The sequence below is a fragment of the Gymnoscopelus braueri genome, assembly GCF_963280865.1.
Source record: "Gymnoscopelus braueri genome assembly, chromosome: 5".
Taxonomy (NCBI): Eukaryota; Metazoa; Chordata; class Actinopteri; order Myctophiformes; family Myctophidae; genus Gymnoscopelus; species Gymnoscopelus braueri.
The window spans coordinates 40,235,737-40,250,870 of NC_137606.1; the positions used below are offsets into that span (position 1 = coordinate 40,235,737).

The 15,134-nt window shown below is 40.7% G+C and overlaps 1 protein-coding gene across 4 annotated transcripts; it reads left to right on the plus strand.

Moving 5' to 3' along the window:
• Positions 1 to 795: 795 nt before the first annotated feature.
• LOC308084929 (somatostatin-2-like) lies at positions 796 to 7,389 on the plus strand. 4 transcript variants are annotated; one of them, XR_013933127.1, is made up of 6 exons: positions 796 to 990; positions 1,817 to 1,995; positions 3,612 to 3,778; positions 5,412 to 5,668; positions 7,222 to 7,310; positions 7,363 to 7,389. XR_013933127.1 is itself a non-coding variant. In XM_080427917.1 (5 exons), the coding sequence occupies exons 3-4, from the start codon at positions 3,614 to 3,616 to the stop codon at positions 5,664 to 5,666; spliced, it is 420 nt and encodes a 139-aa protein (XP_080284043.1). In that variant the 5' UTR covers positions 796 to 990; positions 1,817 to 1,995; positions 3,612 to 3,613; the 3' UTR covers positions 5,667 to 5,679; positions 7,222 to 7,343. The 4 variants fall into 4 exon arrangements, 3 of the variants coding, with proteins under 3 accessions (XP_080284043.1, XP_080284042.1, XP_080284044.1); XM_080427917.1 differs by lacking the exon at positions 7,363 to 7,389 and having other exon boundaries at positions 5,412 to 5,679; positions 7,222 to 7,343; XM_080427916.1 differs by lacking the exon at positions 7,363 to 7,389 and having other exon boundaries at positions 7,222 to 7,343.
• The last annotated feature ends 7,745 nt before the right edge of the window (positions 7,390 to 15,134 follow it).

The window sequence follows — 15,134 nt, forward strand, 5'->3', positions numbered from 1 at the left end:
TTTGAAACAATTTGACATTAAATACAAACGCTAAGGGTTGACAATTGTCATATCCTGGGACCCCAAATGACTCCCCTGCCAGAAGGCTGTTTCGAGCCTTCCCTAAAACACCCTGGACAATGCACCACTTGTCCTCCTAGACTCTTCTCCCTCCTGGCTCCCAAACTGTGGAACAAGCTCCTCCTTGCAGTCAGAACTGCAGACACACTCCCAATTTTCCTCCACCTTTGACTCCACCTCAACCGCTAGCACTCTTCTTACTTTATATACCTTCTAGTCACTTTTTTTTTGGTTAGATGCTAGTTCACTATGCAGACATATACTGTATATGTTGGCTGCCTGTTTATGTTACTATAACATTGGACATTAAAAATGAAATAACAAAAAATGATGGTCGACACATTCATCAGAAGTTATGAGAAGAAGGAACGTGTGTTTACTATGAGTTCATTTTCAATTTCCCCAGTACCCAAACGTACTTACAAAAATGAATTAAATATTTATTCATTAAGCCGTATTTAATGGTGAAAATAGACAAGCTTGTAGATCATCAATTTTCACTTTCTTAAAATTCATTTTGGATTTGTTCAATATTTTTTATTTTGAAATAAGACTAAAAATATAAAATAAAAATGTATACTTGTGAGTCGCGACCCGTAAAAATGATTCCCAAAAACAGGTCCCGACCCTTGTTTGGGAAACAGTGCCCTAGAGAAAACGTTTCCAATAAGAACGCTCCAACATGTCCCAGCACAACACTTTCATCCGGCAGATAATTATCCCTCTGGTGAATGTGCTGTGCTGGAACACGTTGGACTGTTCCTACTCTTCTACTACACGAACAAGCCCTTAAAAAACATTGTATTTGATGAGCAGTGTCTTGGACTTCACTTTTCCTCTGCTTTTCCGAAGAGCACCTTCATTCACTTCTTAATCACTTAAGGCCCTTTACACTTAATTGTCCGGAGAACCAAGGGCTCTATACTACAGGTAGGTCTGCTCCTTCTTCCCCTCTACACCAAATATCTTCACCGAATGTAGCCAATCTTCGTCGCAGATCGGCTACTTTCACAAGAATGTTCGCCCCCCAGAATTGGGACGCTAGGGTTCATGTGCATGTTAGATGCATGTTAGATGCTCCAGCCTTCTTCATTTGTCTTTGGATATTATAATACTCTATATTCATATTGAATGTGGGCTTACAATTTCTGTGAACTGTGACATGATGATGCATTTGATGTGAGGATGATGAATGGTTAACAGTTTGTCTACGTGTTCTAAAAGATGTGATTGTTAAATGTGAGCGTTAAACTATTATGTTAGTCAACGTGACTCAGAAGGCATGTTGCACTAAATGCTTCTGTCTCTGTGTGTTCAGCAACAATGAGTAAATGGCCTGCTTAATGGAACTCCCATTTAAAGTCCATCAGAGTTAATTAGACAAAACACACAGTCAAACACAGACATTAAACACACGCACACACACACGTCTGCACGCACGCACGCACGCACACACACACACACACACACACATAAACATGCTCTCATTAAACACACCCACACAAAACACATACAAACGTTAACCACACTCAAACACACACACACACACACACACACACACACACACACACACACACACACACACACACACACACACACACACACACACACACACACACACACACACACACACACACACACACACACACACACACACACACACACACACACACACACACACACACACACACACAACAAATAATGAAAACACTCAGACATTCCATCGTCACCACTGAGCCCTCCTGCTGTCAAACAGGAAGTCATGTGACCTGTGGAAGGTGCTTAAAAGAAGACGCCTGGCATTGGCTCATACACAACACAACCCAGACACAACCATCAGCACCCCGACTACATCAGACCACATCAGCAGAACCCAGAGAACTCTGATCCAGACCAGACCTGCAAAACTCCTCTGAGATCAAACTCAACACAGAAGTAAGTACAATACCCCCCCCCCTCCTCTCCCCTCCCTCTCCCTCTTTCCATCGCTCTCTATCTCTCTCTGTCTGTCTGTCTCTTTTTATTTGATTATCAGGCCTGTTTCAGATCTTTGCGGCCTGAAAATCCTGTTAAGTGGTCTCCATATATGGGCATGTTTTTGTTATGTCTATGACATAACACGTCATGTAATATGTCCGATTTGTGACAGTTTTGTACCCGTTAATATTACGTTTCCTGGGAGGATTCTTTTTGCAGCCATTAACATTAGAATGTCCCATTTGTGTCATTTTTTCACCCGTTGATACGAACCACGAACGTGGTGTGACAGTCTTTTTTTTGCACCCGGTAACATTAAAATGTTCCACTTGTGACGAAAGTTTTGGGACAATTCACACCTGTTAACATTGAAACGCGAGTGGGCGATGGCGTAACATGTCACATTTTTGTACAAGTGGTACCCGTATGACATTGCGAACACAGATGGGACAACAACACAAAAAATGCCCTCGGCAGATTTGGTCTGGCCCCGCTCGGTTGTGATTGGATTTCACTGCGCCCTAAGTTGTGGGGCACCAATCAGGGCCCAGCATGCATATGTGCGGTGGGTTTTAATCAGCCCCGTGGAAATGCAGGTTCCACACAGAGATTCCAGACTAATATCTACGCAGTGATATTAGTCTGGCCATGACAGGCTAAATAAAAAGGTTGGTGTCGGGCAGAAACCTCTCATCTCCAAAATTCTACTTTTTATGTTTTTTTTTGTAAATGAATGCCTGACTTCATAAGAGTGTCGCACAAAAGCATTGTGAGCTTGTAGATCGTATATTTTCACTATTTTTTACAATAATACAAAGGAACGGTTTTGGACATACAAGGTTTCCACCCGACATGGACGAGTACAGTGTTTATCCTTTTGGCATAACCTTTGACTTTACTACCTGTACTGTTGAAAAATCTGTTAATAAAGTAGTAGTCAATCAACCAATATATTATGTAGCATAATACATAGTTGTAATATCAGTTGTAGGTGTAGTAGGAGTAGTAGTAATATCAGTAGATTAGAACTATTGACAGTGGGCAGTGGTGGAAAGTAACTAAGTACATGTACTCAAGTGCTGTACGAGTATTTCCAATTTCTAATACTTTTACCTCTACTCCACTACATCTTAGAGGCAAATATTGTACTTTTACTCCACTACAATTATTTGAAAACTTTAGTTACTAGTAGTTACTTACTAGTAGATTTAGATTATTATTACAAAACAGTAACCACTTCAGCCCTATATCGGTCATTTGCAAATAGCCGATCTACAAGCTCACAATGCGTCACGATGCGCCGCATTGTGAGCTTGTAGATCGGCAATTTTCAAAAGATTTGTATACATTTGAAATGGGACATTTTGTCTAATGAGTACTTTTACTCTTGGTACTTTAAGCAAATTTTGATGCAAATACTTTTATACTTTTACTCAAGTGCATTTTGAATTCCGGACTTTTACTTGTAACAGAGTATGTCAACATTGCAGTATTGATATTTTACTTAAGTAAAACATTGAGTACTTTTTCCACCACTGACAGTGGGTAACTGTCCTGATGTCCTCTCCCTGCAGACATGCAGTCAGTTCAGACTCCCAGGGTGGTGATGCTCTTTGCTCTCTTCATGGTGATATCAAGCCCCGCCTCTTCTCAACCTCTCCACCCATTGCCACGACAACTCCAACCTCTGCACCACCAACCGCTGCTGCAGAGAACACGCTCCGCCACCCTGCTTCCCCAGGTGACACACCGACACCATGCTATCTACCTATCTATATCTTACTGTTATTATAGTGACACACCACACTATCTACCTATATATCCTTACTGTTATTAGTGACACACTACACTGTCTATCCTTACTGTTATTAGTGACACACCACACTATCTTTTTTATTTAAAAAAATATCCCACGATTTTGTAACCTTTTTTCACCCGGTGCCAATTATCTACGTGATCCTGGGCGCTACACTCCCCCCGCCAGCCTTAGGGAGCCCAGAGCAGATAGGGGAGAGTTTCCCCGGTAGGACGTAGCACGTGGAAGGAACACGTTATTCCAACCAGTTCCTTTCCCCTCCATCAGGCTGTCATGGGGGAGGCGGTATAGCGACCAGGATTACTACATGTTTTTGTGAGGCCGGGTATTACCTACCCTAGGAGACACGGGGAGAGCATGCAAACTCCACACTGAGTAGGCCCTTTCACCAACCCCACCTAGGGTATCCTTACACCACACTATCTATCCTTACTTTTATTAGTGACGCACAGGGCACCAGCCTTGGGGGGGAGGGGGGCACCAATAATAAAAACAGTCGTACAAGAGAGTCGTGCAAAAGTAGTGGAAATAGCCGCAACAGAGCCATATCTGCTCTGACTGATCTGCTAATTACTCTATTTGTTTTTTCTTTTTCTTTTTGTTTACTAATCTTGAAAGTGAAATTGAAAGTGGTGAAAACTGCAGAATAACGTTCCTCTTCTGACAGAAGTGTACCGACACACACACACACACACACACACACACACACACACACACACACACACACAGTTGTACTGAAACATTATAGCAGTAGTCTGACTTCAATCTCCTAACCCAGCGTGTCATGATAATCCCTACACAGACAAATCCTTAGTGTCGACTTAATTCCGAAGAGCGTATGAATGGAACACAACAGACCCGTAAGGATCCATAATAATAATGTGTCCCGTTCAACTGATTCTCAGATACAGACCTCAGTTTATTAAACTCCAGCCTTGAAAACACATCTTTCCGTGTGTGTGTGTGTGTGTGTGTGTGTGTGTGTGTGTGTGTGTGTGTGTGTGTGTGTGTGTGTGTGTGTGTGTGTGTGTGTGTGTGTGTGTGTGTGTGTGTACTTGTATCATACTATAATACACACACACATATACTATAAGTATATATATATACTTATAACCCCACAAGTATAGTAGAATTTGAGAAATAGACATTGTGAGGAACATTGTCCTGGTCCTCACAAGAGAAATGGTTGTTTTTATGGTTAAGCTTCAATTACAAAAAGTTTCAGGCTGGAGTTAGGGTTAGGATGAGGCATTTTAGAGGTTAGGTTTAACGGTTAGGATTGGAGTTATGCTTGATTTATACTTAGAACCGAAAAGAGCCGAGCTACAATCTCACAATGCGTCACGCTGTAGATGTCAGCTGTATTTTCAGCTTCAGGGTTATTAAAATGGCACAAAATAATTCAAAGGACATTCGTAAAATTGCCGTTCTGAAATGTTGATGTCCTCATAATTATAGTAATACAAACGTGTGTGTGTGTGTGTGTGTGTGTGTGTGTGTGTGTGTGTGTGTGTGTGTGTGTGTGTGTGCGTGTGCGTGTGTGTGTGTGCACATCCAGGACTGGAAGAAGCGTGCAGTAGAAGACCTGCTGTCTCAGCTCTCGTTGCCAGGGGGCGATGCCACTCAGCGTGAGGCGGAGGTGGTTTCCATGGCAACGGAGGAGGGGGAGACGGTCGCCATGGTGACGGACGAGGAGGGAGGCGTGGCTAAAGAGGACTTGGTGCGCTCGGTCGACGCCCCCAACAGCCTCCCGCCCCGAGAGAGGAAGGCTGGATGTAAAAACTTCTACTGGAAAGGATTCACCTCCTGTTAATGGTATACTATTGGTAATGGTGTACTATTTACTTTCACTTACTATTTACTAAGTCTGTGGCTCTCAAACATTTTCATGTCAGGGACCCCCAAATGTATATATATTTGACAGCGGACCCCCATCTGAAAGTATGTTGTACTATATTGTTGTACCTCAATGTAAAGATCACCTTTACAAAAAATAAATACATAAAAACGTATCTTATGATGACCAAGACATGGCCTCACGCACCCCCTGTGTTTTTGGTGCCCCACAAGGGGGTGCCAAAGAACACTGTTGGGAAACACAGCTGTACAGTAGTTAATAATGATGATGATGATTATGATTGTCATTACTAATATGTTTACATAGCAGATCTACAAGCTTATAACGAGTTATGTTGCGACGCATTGTAAGCTTGTAGATCGGCTATTTTCAGGGAAGATATTTAAAGTAGAGCGAAAACAGAAAATACACTATTATAGAGCCAACAATTATGGGGTTTAAAGGACAACAGTTTTTTTTACAACCAAGGTTTATGTTTTAGATTGTAATTAAAGTAAATAAAAGATGAGTGTTAAAACATTTTATTTTTTTACAGTGGGCGGGGGGCATTCTGTCCAGTGGCTAAATATGTCTTTTTTTACACAATAACACTGCGTTTTCTTTATTATTATTTACAGTAGCTCTTCTAGCCCCCAATTACTCACATCTGGCCATCAAAGACCACAGGACCTTTTTTATTGTGTAAAAAAGGCATATTTAGCCACCGGACAGAATGCCCCCGCCCACTGTAAAAAAGATCGCGAAAAACTATAGAAAGCAGTAAATGAAAAAAAAAATAACACTCATCTTTTATTTACTTTAACTCTCTCAGTGCCACGCCCCGAGATATCCCGATTTTTCCCGAGTACCCTCAGTGCCAGCACGAGAAATCCCGAGTTTTTACTTTTGACTGTGGTCGCGCTATTCTGTTTATTTTTCATGATCACTTTCGCTTCCTGACTCCTTCAGACTGACCCGGAGCCGGATGTAAAAAAAAAAAAATCATTTCCGGGTCACGTTGTTTTTCTCCGGTGATTTTCGGCCAGAATAGGGAAAGTCACGGTTTTTCACACGGTATAAAAAGCGAACGGAGAGGTCCACGTCTACTCTCTTTGGTCTGGGTGACGATCAGTCATCGTAGTCGTGTATCGCATCGTAATTTAGCCCAATCAACGATTGTCGAAAATGTCAACATCCGGTTATGACCGGATATGACGTGAGCCTGTTTGGGAGGGGGTGAGTGAGCCAGCGAGGTCATCAATGTGTCGATTTGTTGCTCTCTACTGGTAGAACTGTATTATGGGTTTAAAAACCCAATCAGATCATTTATTTGAATGAAAAATTACAAAATTAAAAAAAAAAAAAGAACGCAAATTGCTGGCACTGGGGGAGTACTTTATGAAAATACTCTTGGCACTGAAAGAGTAATTACAAGCTAAAATATAAACCTTGGTTGTAAAAAAAACAAAGTTGTCCTTTAAGTGGTTAATGACTTCCTGTTTCTGACCCTGACTTGTTCTTTTGCTCCTAGTTGAGACCCCGCCCACGGCCATGCCAAGACCAATCAACCAATTACAGACGATGACCTGTACCTGGCCAAGCTACCAATCAGCATGAAGCGTGTATGTGTGTGTGTGTGTGTGTGTGTGTGTGTGTGTGTGTGTGTGTGTGTGTGTGTGTGTGTGTGGCACCTGCCTAATTGTCCAATAAAGAAATTAATCAAGTCTCTGACTCCACCCCTTTCTTACAAACTTTTTATTATGTGTGTCTGACTGACGTGTGTGTGACTGTGCATGTGTACGTACAATATGTGTGTGTACCTGTGTGTATATAGCAGTATGTGCAGAGATGGTCAGTATTTTAAATATACTAGTATTTGAAATACGTATTTCAAATACATTTGTATTGACTGGTGTGGAAAGAAATTGATCTAATTTGTATCAAGATACTTTCAAATCTTGTATTTTCTGTATTTTATATACATAAAATACATATGTTATTATGTAATTTTATTCTTCAATTGACACATTTTAAACATTTACACAGGTTTATACTGCATGTGGAATAAATAAATAAAACACAATGTGAGATGTCAATTCTACTCTCTGATTGGCTTACCCACCCAAGAACGATTCAACCTCAAATGAGAGGCGTTTGTTTCAAGAAAATTTGGAAAAAAAAAACATATACCCTCCAGTAACCATCCGAGGAAGCGTATCTGATGCGCAGGAGGAGGGGCTGGGAATGTAAACTTCAAATAGCCTTTTTCATGTGATAATGTAGCGTCCGACTCCGAGGTGAAGGCCTACTACAGTATGTGTGGCTATTGTCTTGAGGTGATTGATAGTGGCCTTTGGACTCATGTATGATGCACTGTCTGAACTTTCACACAGTCTCTGCTAACTACAGGGCCACTCAGTCACACTTCTGCTAAAAGGTCATTACACACCGCCGGTGTGTAATGACCTTAAGAAATCAGGGAGGCAAGCACAGTCAACATCTTTAATCTTTAAATCTTTAAAAATGAACCCTAAAACACCATACGATGTGATTATGTCTCCTTAAATTATATTACATTATATATAGGCCTATATATATATTATATCTCCTTAAATGATCGTAGCCAACGATGACTGCATTCATACACGTTATTATTATACTATAATCATGTAATCCAGGGGGGAAAACACCATACGATGTGATTATATCTCCTTTTCTCTCAATCTCAGCATCATCTCCATCTTAACGAGACATTTAATGCAGCCTGCAGCGAAACAACACGAAAAGCCAAATAACATACATTATAGAGCAATAAATACTGACATGATGGTATTTAGGAAAAGGATGCGTTTTATTTACCTGAAAACAAGCCTCTGGTTGGTTGTTGTTAACGACTCTCCTCTTGGTAATTGCACGCAGATATTGCTGCTGTTTTGTTGTTGTTTAAGCTGGCTCCAGACCAAACAGACTCGTTCAGACTATTTCAGACTACTTCAGACTGCAACAGACTGGTAAGAGCACAATGGCTGTCCTGTGAATAATGGTCAATTAGGCCAAGTCCTAGGAGAATGTTTGGAGCTGGGCAGACACTTTAAAGCTGGCTCCAGACCAGACCGATTTTGGGCCGACTTGGCGTCGGGAAGCGTCGTATATAGTCGTCCAGTCGGTTAGGGGTCCGTCGGGGGGTCCGTCGGGACCTTTTCGGCCAACCCAGAGCCGACCGAACATGTTCAGCTTTTTGGCCGACTAGTAGAGCCATGGGGTGGTGAAGACGTGACAACAAAGGGCTGTCGGTGTTGCCAGATTATGTGAGAGAAACAAGCGACCATGTCTATGAAAACCTACATTCACTGTTTCTCGTTGTCGCTCCCAGAGAGAGAGATTGATTGATTTGACCTACTTTTGCGCTGTGGTGATGACTTATTGGGAGCAGGTGTGTAAGATTCCATTAGTATAAACATTTTAATTGGCTTTCATATACTCTTAATATATTTTTTTCAAATTAGATTTGGCCTTATAGATCGAAATATGCTCAGTTTTGGCTATTTTCTGGGTGTTCATTTCAATAAATTAATTAATGTATTTATTTTTGATTATTCGAATAACCGTTTAAAAAAATGTTGTGTACATGTCAGCAGTGGTGGAAAAAGTACTCAAATGTTTTACTTGAGTAAAAGTATCAATGCAATAGATGTACTCTGAGTCTGTTACAAGTAAAAATGCGGAATTCAACATTTACTTGAGTAAAAGTACTAAAGTATTGGTATAAAAATGTGTTTAATGTATGTTTTATAATGATTTATATCTGCAAAGTAACTAGTAACTAAACATTTCAAATAATTGTTGTGGAGTAAAAGTATAGACAATTGGAAATACTCCAGTAAAGTAAAAGTAACTCAAAATTGTACTTAAGTACAGTACTTGAGTAAATGTACTAGTTACTTTACACCACTGCACGTTAGTGAAGAAAAAAAGAAAAAACGCTGGGAACATCAGGGAAACAAGCCCAAAGTCGCTTATAATAAGCAGACCTGGCAACGCACAGCAGAGGGCGCTGTTTTTCCTTTTTTTTTGGCCTTTGGTTCCCAGATTAGCATCTCAATGGGGCAAGTCGGCTGACAGACTAAATGCCCACTTTTGCCAACCAAATACCAGACTGTTGCAGTCTGAAGTAGTCTGAAATAGTCTGAACGAGTCTGTTTGGTCTGGAGCCACCTTAACACGTACTCAGGCACTTTGGAATTCTGATTGGTGAAGCAACACACTACAGTCACTGGTACACTACAGTCACTGGGTGTTAAAAACTGTTCTGAAAGCTAAAATAAAGGAAAACCGAAACTTGAGATTGATTCAGTAAGTCTCTGTTCTTTTAAATGTATTTTCACATTGCTTATTCACTGTCTAAACTTATGTTTCTGGCTGCACATTAATGTATTTGGCAGAACACAGGATCAAAGTGCTTTTGTTTAAAAAAACGGGGGGTAATCAGAACGTCCTCTGATCAACACAGTGACGTCATACTTTTGGAACAAAACCTTTAAAGCCCATATATCCCCTTTTAATAATACCGTACGCTTGCTTCAGTGGTGTGTTCTAGATTTTTTTGGAGGGTATACTATAACAATTCCCCCCCTAGTTCCTCCCACACGCACCGCATGCACGCGCGTATAATTAATTAATGTAAAACAAAAATGCGCGCGCAGAGTTTCTGCCCCGCACAAACTCGGCCAGGCCCACTCAGGCCCAGATTCACAGTAACACACTGAGTAGGCTCCACTTACAATATGCTTTGTACTGATTTTCTACTGTTTCTAATGTTAATCACCCTGTAACTCAACCACTTCGGAGCTGCTTTTAGCCTTGGATGCTATTCTTTTTTATTTTTATTACCATAGAAGTGCAAGGATTGTTATAAATAAATGCTGGTTAGGATTATCAGATATAATAGCAGTGCTAACAGCAAGCATTCCTGTATCTATTACAGAATAGTATTAACTTGGCATTGAAGACACAAACTGTATTGAAGATTCAAGATTTTGCTGTGCTATGACGCGCAATTTGAATACTAATGAAGTGGCCTACTCAATTCAGTGACCTACGTTCAATGAAGTGAATGGCAGGTCGTTGAAATGTGTGAATTCCTTTGCCAGTAGCCATTAATTATCACCTCAAGAACAATTGCCAAACACATGATAAGCCTTCACCTTAGAGTTAGACTAGTCAGACGGTCAGACCACATTCTTGCTGTTTGTATTGCTGCGCCCCCCCCAGCCAGCCACTCATGGGTGCAGCGTATCAGATGCGTATCAACGTATCAGATACGCCGTTTCGAACTGTTTTTGAATGTATACGGTGTGACGAAAAAAATCTGCAGGCCATACTACGTATACAGCGTACCACGGTAGAACACATCACTGGCTTGCTTCCTTTCTTCTCAGCAGTGCACCTCTCTTGGAACGAAACCCAGACTACTACTAACGCTAGACCTGTGAAAGCATATGGAATGATCAATTCAAGGATTGAGGACTTGGGGATGGCACGTCAAAAAACCCTCAAGGAAGTAAGGAAAGCCTTCCAAAATGAGTGTAGAGGTGAAATGGGAATCAGAGCTCTCTCTCTCTCTCTCTCTCTCTGTATCTCTCTGCTGATCGGCGTCCTGAGACAGATTGGACGATTGGGCCTGCTGGTCTGCCATTTCCAAGCGCTTTATCATGGGGGGAAAGTAGGTTCTCTGAGGAGTATGGTCTTTACTTGTAAAGTGGCTTGAGAAAACGTGTTGTGATTTGGCACAATATTCATTCATTCAGATCCACATTCCATTGTGTGAAAAAAGCCCATGTAAGAACCCATTACTGATGTCAAGCCCAAGTGTCAGTGGCCTACGGTCCTCTCTCTCTCTCTCTCTCTCTCTCTCTCTCTCTCTCTCTCTCTCTCTGCCACACAAATGCCCTTTGCCAAACAAAAATATACATTAAACCCATTTAGAACTGAGGCTGAGGCAGATTTTAAAATATCCTTCTAAATCCTAACAGTTGTCTGGAAAACGTGTGTTGCTATAGCTAAAATCTAAAATGACAAAGATGCTTTCCCAGATTAACTATTGAACAGCAAAAAACATGCTAAAAAATCAGCATGCCAAGTAACTTAAAGAAAAATTATAAGTTTTCCCCCATGACAAATTTCCAATTTGCCTCTTTCTTATATTATTTGACAATTTGGCCAATGTTTGACCAGTTTTTATATAGTATAGTTTATTGCTTATATTACTTTTGATGCAGTAATGGTCTTTTTCTTTTCTTTCTTCGGGTATTAAAAAGGTCTTAAATTGTCACTTCATTATCATCTGGGGACCTGGGTGTCCCGACCCACAGGTTGAGAACCACTGATTTAGTAGATGGTCTTATCAGGGACGTGTTTAAACGGCCGGTCGGCCGGTATGATTTCGGCCGTTTTTTTAAAAACGGCCGGCCTGGTCGGCCTGGAATGGAGAGGCCTTTCTGGAATTGTCCCAAATTTCCCAGTGGCCAGCACGTCCCTGAACGATTGTGTTACCTGTTCAGGTAGCCACAGAATTTTTTCCTCCAGTATGATTGATCCCCTGATGGTTGCTAATCACTGAGGAGATTCAGGTGTGGTTTCACAAATGTCAACGAGGTCATTGTGACCTCGTTGACATGTGTTGTTTGATGTTTGAAAATAGCTCAAAAACCAGTAGTTTTAAACCAAAAAACAATGTGAATTGTTTGTCCGTTTGAATTTTAACATTGAAGTGAATGGAGCAGCAAATCTTTGGAAATTGTTATATCCTTATTCGTTTTGAATATCGAAAAAAAATCAAAACAAAAAAATAGAGATTTCTTTTCGAATAAAAAAAAAATGTATTTTTTTAAAAGACGTTTATAAACGTCTTTTTGCCAGGCAACAGCTGAATTCTCAAAGACGTTTTTAAACGTTTTTGGCAGTTAATGTGTTAAGAGGTTTGTATTGTATCCTAATGTCATTTTATAATGTGTTTCATTTGCTTGATGTTTTGTGTAAAGCACATTGAATAGCGTTGCTGTCGGGTGGAAACCTTGTATGTCTAAAACCCTTCCTTTTTTATTATTTTAAAAACTATTTAAAATAGTGAAAATAGCTGATGTACAAGCTCACAACGCCTCGTATTGCGAGGCGTTGTGAGCTTGTAAATCTGCTATTTTCACTACTTTTGTGCGACACCCTTGTATGATGAAGTAGTGCATTCATTTAACAAAACGTCAAAAGAAATATGGAATATGGAAATATGGAGATACAAGGTTTCTGCCTGACAGCAACGTTGTTGCAATGTGCTATACAAATTAAATTGCCTTGCCTATCATATCTGCTGTATCACTGCACAATATCTATGCACAATACCGCTCCACCAGAAATCATGTTTTTTGTCTGATTAATATGTAATTGAAGCTCACACACACGTGCACACATGCACCCACATTAATAATAATAATAACTTGAATTTATATAGCGCCTTTCTGAAACCCAAGGACGCTTTACAGTACACAAAATAAACAAATTTATTGCCAAAAGCCTGAGTAAATAAGTGTCTCTTCAGTGCGGACTTGAAAGAGTCCAGTGTTGGCGTTTGGCGAATCTCCATTGGGAGAGAGTTCCAGAGGTCAGGGGCTGCCACACTGAAAGCTCTATCACCAAGGGTCCGCTTGTTGCTGTGAGGGGTGGTGAGGAGCCCCAAGTCAGAAGACCTCAGGTTCCGCTCTGGGGTGTACTCATCGAGGAGGTCCGAGAGGTATCCTGGGGCTAGGGCATGGAGAGCTTTATAGGTGAGGAGGAGTAGTTTGTAGGTGATAGGGAACTTAACCGGAAGCCAGTGGAGGTGTTTGAGGGTGGGGGTGATGTGCTGCTCCACTCTGGCAGCTGAATATTGCACATACTGCAATCTGTCCAGGGTTTTATTGGGGAGCCCGAACAGGACACCATTACAGTAATCCAGGCAGGAGGAGATGAAAGCGTGGATGAGGGTCTCAGCAACAGAGTCTGAGAGTGACGGCCGGAGTCTGGAAATGTTTTTGAGGTGGAAGAAGGCGGATTTGGTGACAGATTTGATGTGGGATTGATAGGAGAGGGTAGAGTCCAAGATAGCACCCAGGTTGCGAACCTCAGGGGATGGAGAGATGGAGCCGTCATCCACGTGGAGGAGGAAATCACCAATCCTCTGAAGCTGCGCCTTGGGACCCATGACATGAGCTCTGTTTTCTTGCTGTTGAGTTTGAGTAGGTTGGTGGTCATCCAGGTCTTTATTTCATGGAGGCAGTTGACAATGGATTGTGGAGGTAGCAGAGTGGTTGGTGAAGTGCTGAGATACAACTGGGTGTCGTCAGTATATTACATTAGCATACTGTAACTAGAGGTTCTCCCTTTTGGAATGAATGGAGGGCAATTTCTGAGAATCTTTCTCTCCATTGATGTGGAATGTGGAGACATTGAGAAAAAACATTTAACAAGTTATCACAATAGCCCATGACATATGAGAACTCGATAACATATTTCTCATGTGCTACTGTATATAGAGCTGGGCATAGGACCCAGGAAACATAGAACTTTGGAAACATAGGGAACATATCGGCCCTATCTTGCCGCCTTACCTCTTATCCCTAAACTTTGTTTTGCATTTTTTACTATTTTGAAAAATATTTTTCAATACCGGTAGTTCAAATAGCCGATCTACAAGCTCACAACATGTCAATGTAGATTGGCTAGTTGAACTATTTTAAAATGTTTTTCAAAATAGTAAAATATGGCTAATAGTTTAGGCATAAGGGGTAAGGAAAGACACAACTGGTCCCTTATGTTTCAAGGCAGCCATCATTGTCATCACCAATTTGCTTACTGGCCCCAGGTTTAAGCTGGGTGTCCCAAGTCCATGACAAATATCTGTAAAACACTAAAATGTCCCGGTTTTCAACACATCACTACCAAATAATAATGAATATAATAAAATAATACTTGTTTTGTGTGCTTAGTGCTTAAATAGATGTTTATTATGTTCTAATCTATTCTGTTGAAAGGTGCAGTCACTAAGTGCTAAAATAATTGTTCCCCATCCTGATGAAACACCAGGTATAAAAAGATTCAAAGAAATTGTCATTGTAGTGAAAATAGACGATCTGCAAGCTCACGGGTCACATCAAGATGCATTGCGAACTTAAATATCACAATTTATAAATGTTGGTGTTATTCCATTGTAATTTCAGCGTTTATAAATTATTTTATGTAGTGATTTTATATTGTTTTATCTCAAATGATTATCATGCTGATTTTTTATTATCTTACTCTTTAAAGCACTTTGTAACCTGATTTGGAAAAGCGCTATACAAATAAATTCATTATCATTAAATCAACAGCATTGCGGTGATAATGATACAAATATGTACATATTTGTAAATGGAA